Source organism: Lycorma delicatula, chromosome 1 (genome assembly GCF_047948215.1).
Source record: "Lycorma delicatula isolate Av1 chromosome 1, ASM4794821v1, whole genome shotgun sequence".
Lineage (NCBI taxonomy): Eukaryota > Metazoa > Arthropoda > Insecta > Hemiptera > Fulgoridae > Lycorma > Lycorma delicatula.
Window position 1 is genome coordinate 74,910,849 of NC_134455.1, and position 20,129 is coordinate 74,930,977.

The 20,129-nt window shown below is 31.0% G+C and overlaps 1 protein-coding gene across 5 annotated transcripts in view; it reads right to left on the reverse strand.

The window, feature by feature from the left end:
* The window catches only part of LOC142319404 (glutamyl aminopeptidase-like), a 102,493-nt gene that overhangs the window by 63,251 nt on the left and 19,113 nt on the right, over window positions 1-20,129 (reverse strand). For 3 of the 5 annotated variants that reach the window (XM_075356652.1, XM_075356660.1, XM_075356670.1), the window contains exons 3-4: window positions 4,195-4,580; window positions 1,390-1,537 (exon numbers count right to left, since the gene is read on the reverse strand). In XM_075356652.1, coding sequence (XP_075212767.1) covers window positions 1,390-1,537; window positions 4,195-4,580 — 534 coding nt within the window. The remainder of the gene's footprint in view (window positions 1-1,389; window positions 1,538-4,194; window positions 4,581-20,129) is intronic. The other 2 variants (XM_075356689.1, XM_075356681.1) reach the window with 1 other exon arrangement.

Consider the following 20,129-nt stretch of genomic DNA (forward strand, 5'->3'; position numbering starts at 1 on the left):
GAGACTGACTGAATATGATTTTGTTATTAAGAGAGATAGTTAACCACCTCTTACTGGAAGATTTGGGCAAAATTTTTACTAAAATTTTATAGTTAATTTTTAATTAAAAACAGAAATGATCTTTTGTTATCATGAAAGATTGTAGTAATAACTGGGGTAATCTTTTCTATTTGCAAGTCACAAACACAGATATTCCTACTAATTAACTAATATTTTAACAGACATGAGATTTCAATTCATTCATGAGATTTCAATTCATTCTCATCTATTCTTTCAATTTGTTGTCAATTAGCTGTCTTTGCACAACTATGTAGAGATTTTTGATTTTTATTTAGACACCTGAAGAAAATTAGATTATATTTAGGAAATTGAAACCAGAAACTCTGAATGAAATCATATGGCCTAGGTACAGAATTTTTAGTTTATCATCTAAGGTTTGAAGGATTATATAGGATCCCAATGATTGAATGTTATAAACTCAATAATATTCCAATCATAGAATAGTTTTATGACAACATTTTTGTGAACAATATTTGTGAATCTAAGTAAGTTTTAAATAATTTACCAAATAAAAGCCCTAAAACTTATTAAAATTTTAGGTTGAATATGTAATTTTCAAAAAAATAATTTTATATGACTACTAATTTGAAATTTTATAGAGTGTATTTGAAAACCTTTAAAAAAGTCTCACAAGATTGTATTAAATTACAATTCTATGAAATTATTGAATACCAGTAAAAAAAATACATTAGTCCTTACCAGCCTGAATGGAAGTACTTTAAATTTCAAGTAAATTTTGTCGACATTGTATAATTCAGGTATATATTCTGCAGTGGTATTACAGAATATATGCCTTTACACAAATCTCTACAGAAACTATAATTTAAGAATAAGTGAAAATATCTTATAATCCAAGAGTAATTGTAATCTTAAAAAAAAATTTTAATCTTTCTGTTTTAATAACAACTTCAAAATCAGTTCTAAACTATTTTTTAAACTGAACATGATGTATGTATCATAGTACAGGAGCTTTTTGAAAAGTCCAGTGTTATTCTTTAACTAAGTAGCCCCTGCTACCATCAAAATATGTAATAACTGATCATTCATTATTGTAAATTGTATCACAAAAACTAACATAATTCATACGTGGTCAAAAAAGGAAGAAACCTAGGTTTTCATCTTGAATATTTAGTATTAAAACTAGTTGAAGATTTAAAAAAGTCTGTTGCAAATAATTATTTACTTTCATTGTTCAAAATCTTGTGGTACTATATTATATATATACATAATATATTTTTTAACAAAAACTATGATCTTTATTATAATTAGCTAACAATAGCTTAAAAGTTTGATAAAGGAAATATCAATACTCATACTGAAAAGTTGTACCACTTCATTCATGTTGGATAAAGCTATGTAATTCTTTCCTGTAGGTCTGACCAACTGAACAGTGAATTCCGCTTTGAAACTTGGCTCATCAAAGCAAGGAAATGCTTGACGTGCATATGTCGGCTCAAATTTTGAAGTAGCAATTTGCCTGAAACAAACAGCATGTTGAATTATAAATTATAAAGATTATAGTAAAATATCTATTTGGATTATGCACATAAAAGTATTACAGAATAATATTTATTCATATCAATACATAATTTTATGGATTATATAGATGATATCAACAATGCATAGAAGTGATGCTTTTTTGATAAATGAACTAAGCCTGCTGTGACATCTATTAAGAGAAATAAAAAAAAAATCTATTATAAAACCTGGAAGTAAACGATTGCACAAAACAAAGTTATGAATTATAATAAATAATGTAAATAGAATTGGTAACAATAAAATATAATCTAAACAAAAAAAAAAAAAAAAATGGAATTTTTTTATGAAGATAGTCAAATATATGTATAAATGATAACTATGTTAGAATAAAAACTAATTACAAATGATAACAGATTGTATGTAATATAATAGATAAAAACAGAATAGTTATGAAAATAATAAATTATCTCAATACATAAAAAAAGCAGACAACTTTGAAAACTTTTTTGAAATTTAATAGAAAAAATATTCGAATAGATATTTAAGTGTTATTTACATTAAACTAAATGTATTAAATGTATTCAACTTACAGGTTTGTTTTATCTAAAAACCTATAAGTTGGACACATACTTAAGTATTATTCACATTAAACTGGATGTATTCAGCTTATAAGTTTATATTGTTTAAAACTAATCTACTAATTTATCGATGGGTTTTATCTTTTACAAGAAATTGTTGCATTTGATTCAAAATTATTAAACATGAGCCTTAGCTTATAATTAAAAAATTACCACAAAAGTATAATAAAGTTCTTCCTTATGAATAAAGTGTACTATTATTCTGTGTAATGTGAAAACAATACAATTAACTGATTTGATAAAAGTGGATATCATTATTTTATGGGAATAGATCACTTTTTACAAATATAGATTATACTCGTATATAAAAGATATTAGAAGAAAACATTACATTTCATGGTGCTATGAAAGTATTTAATATTTTTATTTTCTGGAAACATATAGTCTTAGGCATAATAACAATTTAATAATTATAGCAATCTAAGAAAGCTCCAAGCTTATAAATTATTGTCAAAGACGATGTGAATGATTACTCATTGAAAAATAGAAGTAAACAAAGTTATTTAATATATAACAATGAAAAAAAAATTGTTACCAATTCCAGGATCTACTTTTTTCCAACTGTCTTTTTTATAAACTAGGATTTTCAATTCCTCAAGGTTTCCAGATACTGAATAAAATTCTTCTGGTCATATGTTAATGCTAGTCCATTTTGGAAGTAAATGAAATCAAAAACTAACTGTACCTTTTAAATAACTGAGTCAAATAATGATACTTTCATGGTTAACTCGTATATTACAACATAATAAATTTTTAATGATATGCTGAAAAAATTCAAATTCAACAAATTTTTTAAATATTGATATTTTCACACTAATGGAGAATGCTTTCAACTGAGTTTTCAACCTTTCAACAACTGAAAGCATTGTGTGACCTCATCTGATAGAAACTTTTATAATAATGCAAGTGTAAAAATTATTTTAAAATAAATTTTCATCAATGACGACCATTATGGAAAATGATAGTGTTGATAATTGATTATTATTAATTTACTAATACATTTCATAAGTTTTATAGATATATAATGTCATAATTTATTCCTGTGTCCCAAAGACAAATTGCGAAGTGCAAAAGATCTGAAATATGATCCATTAATAATCATGCCTATTAAAATTAAATTTTACATTGTTTTATTTGGACACTTCTGTATTTGTGAATCAGTTTAAATTTTAATAGTAGTGTAAAATGCCAAAGTTCTTGGATATTGCCTCACAACAGACTGTGCACAAAAATTAATTTTAATTTGATAGTTGGTAGTTAATAGACTATTTTTTAAAGAATTACATTAATTGAATCTAAACAAAACAAGTATTTAGATCTCTGCAGCATATTGTTCAAATCAGTTTAAGTTAACTATACCATAATTAATTTAACTGGTTTTGAACTTGGGTTGGTAACAACACAAATATATGACATCTGTAAATAGATATCATTACAGCTAGTCAGAAGTAATATTAATCACTTATTGAACTGATGGCTGATAGAATTTCTTAGCATGAGACTTTTCATTTTGTTAGTTGCATCAAAATTGGAGATCATGTAGAGAAATTTATTAAAATATGTCTACAATGCTAATAATAATAATGGAAAAAAGAATCAGCATAATAGTCATATTCACTAACAGAAACTTAATAGGCTTTCTCATTTAACTGGGTCTGGGTTCAATTCTCAGTAAGGATTTGATATTTTTCATCATACAAAAAAATCTATAACTGGATGTATTCTAGGTGAATTTAAATAAATAAGAAAATATTCATAATCATGGACTGAATTATATTTAGTTATTTTGCAATTTATTGGCTAAATGGGATGTTTACGATCCATAAATTGTTTACATACAAAGCACATACAGTTTCACAGATACATAACAATAATTTAATTACAAGGTGCATCATTTAAAAAATTATTTATTTATCTAAGAGTAAAATAGCCAGAATTTTGTTTTCAATTGTTAATAATTAATTTCTCAACTCAGAGGCAGTTAGTATTTCTGTTTTTATAAAACAATGAAACTGACCTGATTTCACCTGTAACAACATCTCTGTAAGTACTTTTGTAAAAACCAATTATTTTATTTGTAAGAACACCACTATAGGTCATTGACAATTCATATTTTCCAGGTGCCACATATTTATCCAAAATAATAATGTAAAACTCATGTATTTCATATGGAAATTGTTCTTTAATATTTAATACTTCACATGTTTCAGAATTTGAAAAATGTACGTCATTTATAGTAAGTCCCTGTGAATGTAATACAATAATATTTTTTTCATCTGAAAAATTTACTGCTATATCAATTTCTCCATAGAATGTACCATTTTCCAAATTAGGATGTAATAATAAATTATAATGTAATGGAAATACATCTTCAGGAAGTCTGGCATCAGTTTCCCATATATTCTGAAAAACCAAAATAATATCACCATTATTATCTAAGATATTGCAAAAATCAAATAAGTATTACATAAGTTACAATTCATATTCACTGATCAAAAAGTGTTGTACTTCATAAGAGGATAAATATACAGAGAATGATCTTTAATAAAGTAAAAAGCTGGGAAAGATTTACATATAACTTTCCTGGCTTAGATGGGCCCATTACCAGCTAAGCTGGAAAATATATGCAACTCTAGCTTCAACCTTGACAGATAGTTACTTAGGAGAACATAAGTGGAAAATTAAGTATGCAAGTAAAAAATTGTTGTGTAAAATTATTAACTTGCAAGTAAAAAATTAATCTAGTCTTTGAGTAAAATTACATATGATAACCACATCTTCCTATCCCCCTTGATCAGTTGTAACTAAAACTAGATGGCATCTGTATTCAGGGTAAAAAATTTTAAATGGTACATATAGTCATGGTGATATATTGCTTTAAAGGTCTTTGCGAGTAAAGCAAAATGGCGAGCAGAATAGTCATTTTCTTAATTAAATATTGAAAAAACTAATTATTAAAATTTTTCAAATACATTTTTTAATAAAACTTACTGTTTTGAATTTAAAAATAATTATTAAATAATAATTAATTTACTCATTTTTTAATAAAAATATCATTTCATAAGTTGGAAATGCCAATAGTACAAACGAACAGCTAATGCATTTAATGTGCAGCATCCTAATCATAGTATTTCCAGGATCATAGTCATGATGCCCATGTAGGTGTGTGTAAAAAACTCATTGTTGGCTCCCATTTTGGATTGGGTGATCAGAATTTAGTTTTAATTGTATCATTTTCTCATCTCATTGAGCTCTTTAAAAATATATGTCAAATGAGTACTGGTATCCCATTTGAGATATTTTAGTTGTCCCCCACACCCCATCACCGAAAAATCAAAAAGAGTAAAATATATAAAATATATATTCCTATAAACCTATAAATATATATATATATTTATAGGTCTGGAAATTCTTGTTTTCGAATTACAGCTAGCGAAAGATTTCGCCTGGATTTCTGCTCTTCTAATAAAAAGAAGCCCTACTGTAATTTTTGGACTCAAATGAAGGAGTAAAGTTGGTGGTTTCTTATGTAATTTGAGCTAGGAAGTAGGATAAACAGGTTTCAGAACTGTAACTCTTCTAATTTTCTTAGAATTAAATTCGCTTCAAGTTTTGTTACTAAATCCTCCGCATTTATTAATCATTTAAACAAAGTTATTGCACTACAAATCTAAGTAAACTTGTTTTTCAACACTGAATATTGTGTTTTGCATTAGTTAGAAGTTAAATTACAGTAAGTAATTCCCAAAAATTACAGTAGGGCTTCTTTTTAGAAACCCTAGATTAGCTCTATTAGAAGATCTGAAATTCAGGTGAAATCTTTCGCTAGCAATTACTCAAAAACAAAGTGATTCCAGATTTACGTTTCTAATGAACTTTTTTCATTATTATCACCAGTAGAATATATACTCATATATGAATCACTTATTTATGAAACACCATAAGTCACTTTTTTTGCAAATTGAGTTATGACCACAACATCAAAATATGATTAAATATGCTCTGTTTAGTTGTGAAACAACTCAAATCCATTGCCTAATACTCCAGTTACGGATGATGTATTTTGTTTATTTATGAATCAACAAAAGCTGACTTATGTGGTTTAAGAATCAACACTAGAGTGCAGAACTGTAATCATCTGGTGTTTAACCTTTTTTCTTTATATTTTGGGTGCCATATTGCTTACATTTTCTTGTAAATGAAAAATAATTTATTAACAAAATAATCATTCAGTAACTTGTGTATACATTGTATTATTAATAAATACAAATTAAATTTGTTATTAGTAAATTATAAAATGAGTGATGTTGAAAGTGATTGTGAAGATAATATTCTTAATTTATCTCAACATGTAAATGATGAGATTGGGAAAATAAGTGTTCGGAAAAAAGCATCTTACAAAGTTAGTAAAATTAAAAAAGCTCAGTTAAATGGTGATGAGTATATTAATCATAAAGGAAAATTAACACCCGCAAGATCATTAGGGCCTAATTGCAGGTACAAATTTTATATGTTGATAATATTATAGCCTGTTAATGTGAGGCACTTTTATGCATGGGACAGTGCATACTATTTTCTAAAGTTACTGAAACTAACTTATAAATCAAAGCCAGTTTCCAAATTTTACTACAAATATGGCAAATGGTAACAATTGATTCTACTTTTTAATTTGTTGTAATACTTTTTTGTAATATTTTTAATTAGGTTATTGGCAAGAATAACTGTTAATTTCTATGCATTGTAATTCTTTTGCATCTTGTTACAGATTCAAAGAAAAATGTATGGAGGTTATAATTGATTTTTATTCGCAATTGCATATTTTAAATAACTTTCATGCATTTCAAAGTAAAAATGAGCAGGATTTACCCTGCAAACACTAATACTTGCTCACAAAGCATCGCATGAGAAATTTGGCTGACAGGAAATACTAGCAAGGGCATTCAAGCTGCCAATATCATGTCATTGATAAAAATGGTGAAAAATTCAAGTTTGTTGACTGGCTTTTATTAGTTTGCATTCTTTTTCTGCAGAAAGAATTTGACGTTTACAAAAACTACTTTTACAAGGTGTTTCTCCTCATGACAGATGAGGTCAACAAGGAAATCTAAAAAAAAAAATCTGTCAATAGCATATCCAGTGTCATGAACCATATTCAATCATTTCCTCTCAAAATGAGTCACTACTTCAGCAAAGAAATTATACCTTGATGCATCACTTAATGCTAAGACTATGTTTTAATTATTTAAGAAAAAATAACCAGATTACGAAGTCAAATATTCATTCTATTACAAAACTTACACGAAAACTTTGATTACTGCTTTGGTCGTCCACAGATAGATACATATTGTGAATGTGAAAGACTGAATTTAAAATTAAAAGTTAATAATATTAATGCAGTAGTGAAACGTTTTGAAGCTGCTAAGCTTTTAGTCCATAAAAGGAGTAATATATTTTACTCTTCATTGCGTCAATCGATTGAACTTAGAGCAAAATTGAAGAAAGCATCATGTGCTTAACTTTTGACTACATGCAAAACATTTCTTTGCCATGTTTTCCTATTCAGGAAATGTATTACTTGTGCCAATTATGTCAATTATCAGTTGTTATACTTTGTGTTATGAGCAGAAAAAGTCTAGCAATAAGAGGACACTAATTTTTGCCAAATAATCGTGATTTCACAGACGTTAAAAGTTAAAAAGGCACGATAGGTATTATACAATGATGGAACTCATCATTCACTCATCAAAGAAAAATAAATTTTTTATCAATAGAGTTCAAACAAAAAAAAATTTTAGATTTTAAAAATTGGTGGCCATGAGTATTATAAAAAATATGCCACATCACTTGAAATGATCACACAAAAACAACCAAAAAAGGACTCTGATTCACAGAAAAAGGGAGTTATTGAAATGAGTCAATTTGTGAATGGGTGTAATAAAAGTACCTTCAAACAAAGCTTATGAAGGGAAGTGTGCCATACTTAAGATAAAAATCAATGATTTACAAAACTGTATGCAGTACATGCCAGAAGACTGAAAAAGGTTTTCTGACGGGACAATACAAAATTGGCCAACTAGAACCAAAGACCGTAACAAAGAAAATTATTTTAAAAAGAATGGATATACTTTAAATTTCCCAAATTTTGTTCTTATGTTAAAAATAATACTCTTTTGCATCATTAGCTGTTAAAACACAGACACACACACACACACACACAGAGAGAGAGAGAGAGAGAGAGAGAGAGAGAGAGAGAGATATGTGTAAATGTAGTGTGTAATTTTTCTACAATCATTGCCTTGATGAGTACACTAAACTTGTGTGTTTTACTTTTGCTCTCTTAAAAAAATACATATAAGAATTCAAATATCAATTAAAACCTACTACGTAAATATATTTTTCAACATTATATTATGTGCATGTTTGTGGGTATTGTAATAGTTTAAATAATATATTTTATAATTCTAGATAAATTATTTGATAGATTTATACAATATTATATAATTTTCTGGATATCTGGTCCAGCTTTGTTGAGGTAGGCCTTTAGGTACTGTGTAACTTGTTTGTGAAGTAATTTACCTTTAACTTTAATTTACATTCATGGATCATCATATATTATTAATTAAGACCCCCAAATAAAGAATGGCGACTAGGAAAATTATTATATAATGATAATATTTTCCCTTTCCCACAAAAATATATTTTTGCAACCAGTTCTAAATTATGTGGTTGAGAGACTCAGAGTTGCTGTGTCTGTCCATGGAGACATTTTTTCAACAAATCTTCATTAGATAAACTTTGAAATATTGATTTTATAGCTTGAAGAACAGACATTAGGAGAGAACGTTTGTGTGAGTAAGAACAGCTAGTTTCTATTGCACAATTATATTTGTACCATGATTCTTTTCCTTTAGGACACAACTTATAGCATGGATGTTTATCCATAGGCAATTTGTGAAAATAAATTGCCCAGGTGGCCTGCTTAATTTCTGGTTTCTTTTGATGGCTAAGCCATAGTAATTTTGCAGTTAATAATTTCTGTCTGTGATCCGTTGTGTCACAAGCTTACACAGTGTTGAACCTAGTCTTTTTGTGCTTGCCCTACACAATCTAGTCTTCTAATTTCACAGTCTTCCCCATATGACTTAGAATTTCACTACACTAATATATCTTACTATCACAATAGTAAACATATTGAATACCTTGTGTCTGCAGTGACCGGTGAAATAATGTAGTACCAGCGACTTCAATTCTATTGCTGCTTCCAACATAATTTGCTTTGTAACCATTTTTGTGTGCTGATGTTAAAGATTTTTTACAAAGTTGGCAGTACTTGGTGGAATATCTATATCTTTCCAAAATCTACACTATTAACAGACACAATACACAAAGATGTGTGGTTTTTTCTGCCAACTTCCATCAACAGCTACTGCTAAATAAGTTAACCATCATTCAATTGTATGGCCTCATCTGTAGCTTCTTTCATACTCAATTCACTAACGTCTTTCACAACAGGAAGTAGGAGTTTTATAAATTATACTACATTTATGAAGTGGTTCTGGTAAATTCAACAAGCTACAGAACATTTTACCGCCTACATATCCCTTGCCTACGGAACGCCATCCATATACGAATCTAGTATTTATTTCATATGGTTTATTCAAATTTGATCTTACATCAAATGGCTCAGAAAATATTGAAAAAAAAAAAACTAAGAAGAAATTCCAAAAAAATAAACGATTTTTTGACCCCTTACCGGTTTCATGCCCTAAAGTCTTAAAGATTTAACAAATAAGTTATAAATCATATTGTACGCTAACAATTAGGTATTAAGTTAAAATGGAATTAGTAAAAACCAACACTCTAATTTGATTATCTGAAATATTTGAGGGAAGGTGTGATTTTTGAAAGTACATTCTTTCCTTTTTTTGAAAATATTACTAGTATCAACAATTTAATAAAATAATTTTTTTTTTGAATCTTTTGTTGAAATATGAAGCTATTACCACCTGAAGCCATTTACCACGCCACCCATTTAAGGTATTGATAGACTTAAAAAAAAATAAATAAATTGATGACCTCAAACAATTGTCGATTTCTCCGTCAACCCGTTGTTGAGATATTAAACGAAGTAGAGACCAACACACGCGCACACACGTGCACGCATCCCCTAGCATTTTTGTGAACGTTGTTTTTACCAGATCTCGAGTTTTATTGTTTCCCTGAATTGGAATTTACATCTCGATTGCCCATTTTTGATAGAAGTACTTTCCATTTATTCGACTGAATAATAATCCAAACAGTTATAGTCCACGCTTCGTTAAAAACTTCTTATAACGATGAACATTTAAATATGTAATCTATACTATTATACAGAGTAAGCAACATAAAACCGAATCCCCAATGAAACCGCTACCCTACACTATTTATGAAAGATTCTCACGAAACTAGCGCGACTAGTGGAAGTATATGTTACTACTGATTGTTGCTGCCGTTTACGTTTAGTTGCAGTGCAATAGTGAGTGCAGTTGTGTTTGTGTAAAATGCCTTATTTAATACAGGAGAGGACAGCTACAGTTGGGGGGGGTTGTATTCGTTCTCGATAGTTTGAAGAATCACGTCATGTATTTGTAGAAATATTTCCAAATGCCTGTATCCCAGTGAAGAGTTACTGACAGTCCAAAAAAATCACTACGCAAGTTATCCCAACAATCTGGTATTAAATACACGTCTAAAAATTCTTAATGAATTAAAATTGAAACAATACCGCGTTACAACAGAAAGAGACAAACAAAGGAAACAACTTGATTACTGTAACTTGTTTCTCGAAAACATTATTGATGGACAGATAGAGCCGATGTCGTATTTCATGTCAGACGAGGCATGGTTTCATTTAAACGTCATGATAATTCGCAGAACACCAGATATTGGTTGGCGAGGAATCCTCACGAGATATTTGAGCGTCCACTTCACGATGAAAAAACTGGTGTTTGGTGTGCCGTTTCCGGTAATCCTATTGTGTTTTTTGACCTATGTGTTTTGACCGGACTGTCAATACACAAGTTTACCTCACAATTTTCGAAGAATTCAATGTGCTATTAACCGATAGTGAAAAAGAATACAGCTTCTTCCAACAAGATGGAGCAACGTGTCACATATCAAACGTGTCACTGAATCGTGTTCATGTAGCTTTCACAAATGAACGAGTTGTCAGCAGAGGACGGTGGCCTCCACGTTCTCCACAATTGTTTACTTGCGATTTTTTTCATTTGGGGCTACTTAAAGGAAAGAGTTTATGCTCTAATCCCAACAGTATTGATGAACTTAAGGTGAACATTTAATGAGAAATCAACGCAATTGACAACGTTTTGCGTCAGACGACTCTCAATATGATCAGTCGAGCACAAAAGTGCATCGATGCCCAGGGTAGTCAATTGGACATCTTTTGTAACAATAAGGTTTTTTTTTGTCTTCAGTCATTTGACTGGTTTGTTGCATCTCTCCAAGATTCCCTATCTAGTGCTAGTCGTTTCATTTATTTGCATTTATTTAACAATAAGGTAAATAAATGCAAAATTTAAATTACATTTTATGTTTTTCTTATTTAATTCATCCGTATCATTCATAAAATTTCATTCCAACATAACCTACCGATTCTACAGCGGTTACGTTATGGGTTCGGTTTTATGTTGTTCAGTCTGTGTAAAGAGGAAGAGGGTTTTTGTTTGTTCGGAATAAACAAAAAACTACTCGATCAATCGCAACCAAATTTTTATCCATGTTTCTTGGTATAACAAGGTTTGTGGGTATATTTCAACTTGAAAAAAAAAATATATATATTTTATAAGATTTTTCATTTTTTTTCTTCATACTACTATGTATATAGTAGTATGAAAAAGTACTATGAAAAGTAAGTACTAGTATGAAAAGTATAGTACTATGTATATAGTCTTTCTCTTTTTCTGTCTAACTTCCGGAATCACCGTATTACTTCAAAGGATGAATGAAGATCATATGTATGAAACGTAAATGAAGTGCAGTCCTGTATAGTCTAATGTCGACCATTCCTGAGGTGTGTGGTGAACTCAAACCCTATATATGTAATAGTAGTAATTGAGATTTGCCGGTTGAAGCATAAACTTTAATGAATGAATTGTGAATCATTGTGTGAGCTTGAACAGAATAATTCAAATCGATCGAATGAATAATGCTACAAAAATAATAGAATCACGAGTTCGGTAGAACTTCGTCGGTAGAGGCGACGAATAAACGAACTACGTTTACAGTTCTAAACATGACTTAACCTAAGAGTGAAATGAAAATGGGGGAAAAAATACGCATGAAAAAATTATATTTAGTTCAATTTGATAAGTAATAAAGAATACTTTTAAAAAATACCTTGAATTTTGTTAGATAACTTTTTTTTCAGTTAGGTGAACCGCGGGACTCGAATATGCCATTTTATTAATTTTTTCAATGTACCTTAACAAATCGCGCGCTAGATATCAGTACTTGATAGTACTAGGTAGCGTACAAAAAATTAGTATGTACTTGAAATAATAAAATTTAAAAGAAAATATACTACAGCTTGTTTTTAATAGTAAATGAAAGTACTGAAGATGAAACAATTTTTTTAATTCCAGTCACTTCTTTAAAAAAAATAAAAGTATAAGTTTACAAGAGATTAGACTAGTTTTATTAAAAAAGGAATAAATAAAACAAATTAATTCGATTGGTAAAATCGAATTTAACGACAAAAATCGAGGGCTACACTTACAAAGGTAAGTAAAGATATTACATCACGGATTTTCGATTCGTAAAAGGAAAAATATGGTATGAAGTGAATATGACTATCAACAAAAAAAAAAAAATTGGCTGTGAAATTCATTTGTTTTTTCTAAGGCAATAAATTTTAATAATAAATCCATAAGATAACAATCAGTAATTCATAAAAAAATAAAAGAATAATCTAAGAAAATGCAGAGATAGAAAAAAAAATTACAATGAAATTGTAAATCTTACGGTAAGAGTCTAGCAGATATTCTTCCGTTCAAAAAACAAAAAAAATTCTGTAATATAAATAAAACTGTTTTTAACAAAATGACACTAATATCATTTTGTTAAAAATGATATCAGTATCATTTTGTTAAAAAGTTCGGGCAGCCATGTGGAAGTTGCGAAGAGGTAGGGGAGGCCGAGGCATTTGGGATGCGGTTTCGAGCCTGGCCAGTACCGGAGCGGAACGGTGATCGCAATGCACCGGTTCTAAATTTCGAACAGTTGCCCATCTCCAGCCTGCAAAGGAGGCTTTACAGCTTCGTGATGGATGCATGGCAACAAGAATAGCACGCCACGACTAAGGGTAGGTCTTTGTATAGATTTATTCAGAACTTGGGGGATGGTATGCCTCTAGTTCGTTTTTAAAGGCAATGGAGGGGGGGGGCAAGTGCTCTCCAACCACGTGAATTCATAAATTCAAACCAATATTTGTTTCGGTTCTGCCTAGCAGCTGATGAGCTGTGCGTCTGCGGGGAGGTTGACTGCCCAGCTCTTGGGGGGGGGGGGGCGGCTAGAACTCAGGTCATCCTGAAACTTAGAGGTCAAGGGGAAAATTGGCCACTCACTAGCGGCGAGTCAATGTGGCGAGAGCTGCACTGCCCGACCGCGTGGGCGTTCCTTGATGCCGTTGCTTTGTTCAACCGGCATCAGTAGTTTATCTGAGGGAAAGACTCCTACCGCGCTGCTGTGAGAAGCTACCCGAGAATTACGGCTGGTCACCAGCTAACTAAAGCTCCAAGGACTTTAAAATGGTAGAAAGGTACTTGCTGGCATTCAGCGACCTAGGCGTGGCAGCGAATTGCTGTCTTGACGATGTAAATTTATTTATTTTAGTCATATATATTTTTGGTAGTTGACGGGGTGCGCCTACCCATTTTAGTTATATGACAAGTGAGCAGTTGACACGTAAGCCGGTGGTGTATGGCACCGCGCTTAGTCCGCTCAAAGCTCTAGAAGCTGTTGGGACACTGTTTCGAGGCTCAGTAGCCGTTTGTGGCAAAGACAATCGATCTTATGCTTTAGGGCGACCGAATGGGGTGGTGGCGGGAGAAATGCCAAGCAAACCAGTACCGTAGTGCAATTCAATAATCTATTAATATAGAAACAAATACAAACATACACGCCCACAACACACATACTTTTTTATATTCATAGCGCTACGAAATAGCAGTTTTCTGATTTTTCAAGTATTTGGACACGAATATACTCCAGAAAATTAATTGAAAAGCTTAGCGTAAAAAAATTACACTTTTCCGAACTGAAAAAAGTTAAAAAAAATTGAAAAGTTTCATTATTAACAGAATTCAAAAGTTTACGTTTTGATCCATTTATTTTTTTTATGTTTGCCTATAACTTTTTCCTATTAATGAGATTGAAATGAGTATTGTAGCAATCGACACAGTTGCTTTTCGCGGTTGGACCGTGATGTTGAAAAGTTTTTTGACACAAAAAATCGGTCTGAAAATTGACAAACTTTTCAGCCGTCTACCGGAATAACATTCCCGACGGAAGGTTTCCTATATATTGCAGCTTCTTGTGATTTATTTGTTTTTAATATCATAACAGTCACACTACGATTATATTCATCCACTAATTTAATAGTTGGGAATATTCTTACATCATCTCTATCTGCAAATTCGTCTGTTAAAGGTACTCTCTTTCACGCCAATATTTAATAAATCAATCAACTTCATGTCATTTCTTTGTCTCATTTTTATTGTTTGCTTACAAAGTGAAAACTGATGCTACAAATTTATTTCTGCTTCACTTCAAGGAGGTTGAATAAAACATCAATGGCTTTTGACTGGAGGCAGGTACATTATATTATCAAAACTGAGCACATTAACACCGCCGAATAACATTGTTATTAATCAGAAACAAAAATAGTGAAATAATTATAAAAAGAAAATGGAACCACCATTAAAATGCGCTGAAAAGTAAGAAATAATTTCGTACAAATAATTAATTCCTTAGACACATTTTTGAATCGGCGCCAAAATATATGAGCATACTTATTTGGTACTTGAATGGACCTATAAATAATGTATAGAAAAATACATAATAATCGCAAACGGAAAAGCAATCAAAGCACACACATGAATTCCACTGACGCAATATCGGTATTGGCTTTTATGTAGAATACGTATATAATATTATAGAAAAAATTTATATTCTATCTAGAAATTAATTTTGTAGGAGCAGGGGCCGATTTAAAATAGTGTCTAAGGAATTAAGTATTTGGACGAAATTATTTCCTGCTTTTTAGCGCATTTTAATGTCGGTTCCATTTTTTTTAAATGTAGTTACTCTCTCTCCTGATACGTATACGAGAAAATGGGAATTGAATTTTTCAATCAAAATCATTGTACTATTTAACTGTGTTTACAACAGTATTTAAATTTCGTGATTTCTATAACAAAAAAACAACTCATTTTCACCCAGTGAAAATCTATACATAAAAAAAATTAAACGATTTCTTAAAAAGAAAAATTGTTGTTCTTTCGAACGATTTAATAATTGATTCTCAAATTCAAGCAGTATTAATTACTATTTACAAGTACTCAAATCTTAATTTTTACCAGGTGAACTGATCTTAACGAGATATAGGGGATATTTATATAGGAACAGTTCGTTATTGTTCTGATACTTTAAGTATTTTCAGATTAAAATCCAAGGACAAATTGGTAAATATAGGTTAATTATAAATAAAAAAAAGCATATTTTTGAATTCCAAAGAACCTTAGCTCACGCTTAATAGTAGTCATTTCTTTCTGTAGTTTTTCTAAATTTTTTTAAAGTTTAGTTTCTCACCTTTGCGACTCAAAGGAATTTTTTGCACATAGACAGGGTGTTGTATAACCCTATTTCATTTTAAATAAAATTGAAACTAAATAAAATTAAGAAATAATAATAAAATTATTATTCAAAATCCTAGTGATTTTGTATTTCTAACAGAAAAACCTGTCTCAACGAAGGTTTGGTGCCAAGAGTAAACTGTACGCCTACTAGGAGGCTGCTTACCGTACCCTGTTAGCAACTGCAGTTCAACGTAATTTTCGAACAGGGTACGGTAATTTTCAATCAGGTTTTAAACCAATAAATGTATCCAGTTTTAACAACACTGGTCGCAGAGCTGGAGGCCAAATCCAGTACTAATAAACTACACGAGTCAAAAATTGATGTGTTTTTCTATGAAATGAGACTTCAACCGAATCTGCAATTATAATAAATTTTTTGTGCTTTTAAAGTTGTGAATTTCTTTTTGAATCACTCGGTATTTTAAAGATAGTGAAAAATTTATTCGACACGATGCTGTCGAATAAATTTTGCAGTTAAGAGACATACAGTCTCTTAACTGCAACTATTTTTGTAAAGGCACTGTCAATTTTCAGACGTTAAAGTATCAGGTAGGTGAAACTGAAGAATTATTCTGTAGTTAAAGTACGATATAATTGATTTAGAAAACGAATAGGATTAAAAAAATTAAAATAATAAAACTAAGCTGCAAGTGATCAAATAATAATGATAAAGAGATGAGAGTAAGTTAGTAAAAATAATACAGGATGGTGAATATCTAGCTCGTTTTTTATTTATTGGTAAATAGGCTTCTACTGAAAACGAGGTTGTATGTAGACAAATAAAACGGATGCCTGGTTTCAAAGCAGCGGATTAATAATTCATGCAGTTAATATGAACAGCTCACCGGGTTAGTCTAGTGGCATATTCGACGTCGCAAATCAGCTGTTTAACGGTTGATTTTCAAAGTCAAAGGTTCTAAGTTTCAAATCCTAGTAAAAGCTAGTTGCTTTTATACGGAGTTGAATACTAGGCAGTGTTACATACCGGTATTCTTTGGGGGTTGGAGTTCAATTAACCAAATGTCACAGGAATGGTCGGTCGAGTATGTACAAGACCACACCTCATTTATATGTCATATATACCATCCTCATCTAATTGGGCCATGAGTGGGGGGGGGGGGGGTTGCTTATTGTTCACTGTTCACTAGTTGAACAGATTGCAACGTATACATTAGAAATACTAAAAAAAATCAATACTCCTGTAGCGTCTTCAACAAATATGGTTGTGTGATGTTCAGGGCTAGATTTACGACTATTCTTCAAGAACCAAATAGATCGTTGAGGAGTGTAGGTATAATCAATTACCAACCAAACGACATATATGATGTTCTTAATTACTTTCTGTTGGACACTCGTTTAAAAACCTTAACTGTTGAACAGCAGCAGATGAAAATTGGATACAAACGGACTTTCTTTTAAAGAGAAAAACATGTCAGTATAACCCAGGGGCATTCGTCTGTGCAACTAAACAACTCCCGCATTTATACTAATTTGGACTTTTTTATTTAAAGAAATGAAAAAGAAGACTTATTCAAAAAAATGAAAATAATTTTAGTGAATTTATTTCTCTTTCTGAAGCTAAAAGTTTTTAAAGCTGTAGTATTATCATGAGTATTGCTAACGGAAGAGATAAGGTTAAAGTTAATTAACGCAAGTTTTTTCTCGTTTTGAAATGAATTGTCTTTCAAATATATTTTGGTTATATATTTCATACTTATATCGTACCTTATATATATATATACACACGAGGTGCGACAATAAAGTAATGAGACTGATGTGAAAAAAAATGTTGCTTACCGTTTTATTCATGTTTAGTGTTGTCTCCTTCAAAGTAGTTCCCCTCTGATTGCACACACTTATTCCAGCGCTTCTGCCATTGATGGTAACATTTCTGGAACTCATCTTCTGTAATATCCTCCAAGACCCTCGTCACAGCTTTTTGGACATCTTGTGTTGTTTGAAAATGGTATCCCTTGACCACCATTTTGACTCTTGGAGATAGAAAAAAGTCGCACTGAGCGATATCTGGTGAATAAGGTGGCTGTGGTAGTACTGACATTTGTTTTGAGGTTAAAAATTGCTGTACTGACAGAGCAGTATGGAATGGCGCATTATCGTGATGCAGAATCCAATTATCAGCAATGTTGGCACGGATACGAAGAACTCGTTTACGAAGTCTTTCTAAAATTTATTTGTAGAAATATTGGTTAACTGTTTGTCCAGGAGGCACGCACTCTTTATGAACAATTCCCTTGGAATCGAAGAAGCACACAAGCATGCATTTCACTTTTGACTTTGACATGCGAGCTTTTTTTGGTCTGGGTGATCTCTTTGAGCACCATTGCGAACTTTGGCGTTTTGTCTCTGGATCGTATTGAAAAAACCAACCAACCTTCATCACCAGTGATAACACGGCTCAACAAATCTGGATTGATTTCCGTTTCATATAACAGATTGGCTGCCACATTTTTCCGTGTTTCTCGCTGTTGTGTGAGATTTTTGGAGATCATTTTTGCACAAATCTTTCTCATACCAAGATCTTCAGTTAATATTAGACGAACCGTTTCTCGATTGATGTTGAGTTCTTCTGCAATCATTTTCACGGATAATCTTCGATCAGATCGTACGATTTCACGCACCCTGGTCAAGTTGACATCTGTCCGCGGGGTAGATGGTCGTCCACTGCGGTCTTCATCTTCAACATTCGTTCTGCCTTCACTAAACATTTTATGCCACCGAAAAACTTGAGCTCTTGACATAACCTCCTCTCCAAAAGCCTTCTGAAGCTTACCGTAAGTTGTCGTCGCGTTTTCACACGATTTAACGCAAAAAGAAATGGCATACCGTTGGGCAGTATTTTGCGGTTTCATTTCTGTGACGAGAGAGACAAACACGTGTTCACTTATTACAGCACAACTCACGACTGAGCGGTTGCATCAATGTGCTGCTTGGACTAGAAGTAGCTTATAGACCAAGGTCAAAGATGGTGTGCCTACGCAAGCTGCAGGGTTGCCACATCTTGCAAAGAAAAATCAGTCTCATTACTTTATTGTCGCACCTCGTATATACACACCATAGAGTACCTTCCCTTCCTTCCTCGGTATTTATGTATGTATCATATATTTTTATAATGCAATGGAATATATTTTTATAATTTGCAGGTTTACATTTTTATAGTTCCAAAGATTTATTTTATATTCAAGCAAAAGACATTCGAATGATTATAAAAAAATATGCTTGACTTTTTAAATATGAAATTTAAATGGCTGCCATTTTGCATTTTGGATTTTTAAAGGTAAAATTTTCAAACTATTACGTAGAGAATATTATTGGATAATTTTACACTAAATTTCATTAAAAAATCTCAATCTGTTCTTAAAATGTAGTATTTTTATTGAAAAAAGAACACAAAACAAAGTGGAGGATAAAGGAATTATTTAGCGAGATAGAACATTTTTTCACACGAATTATTTTGTTTATTTTGATGTCCTGAATCAGTTCCTTACGTTTGGCCATCATTTCCATTGTTCGCATGTATTTTTTTATGTGTGATATAAGTAAAGAACTTGAGAACCTATGGACCGATTGAATAATGCTTTTACCAATAACTTTATTGCATTTTGAGAATGGTTTAGGATTAAAATTATCTATATAATTCCACTATTTTGCGAGTTGTGTAGATTAAACAGAGCGTGTTGTATTCTTTAAAGGGATTTTTCATGTGATTAACCTTCTCAATCAATGAATAACTTACATTCTATGAGATAATTACAAGTATTACTTTACAACGAGTGAAATCTTATAAAAGAATGTATTATTTCATTAAAAAAAATTGGGTAAATTATTCTCAAAAGAACAGATTAAATAACTCTGCCTAAAAGGTTGGTAGATCTCTCGATTGCTTTTCATTCGGAAAAGTCCTGAATTCTAATTTCGGTCAGGACAGACCGAAATTAGAATACATTTATATACAAAATACACATCTCTGCAAATTTTTTTGAGACTAGAAAATACATATCAACAATAGTGAAGTATATTC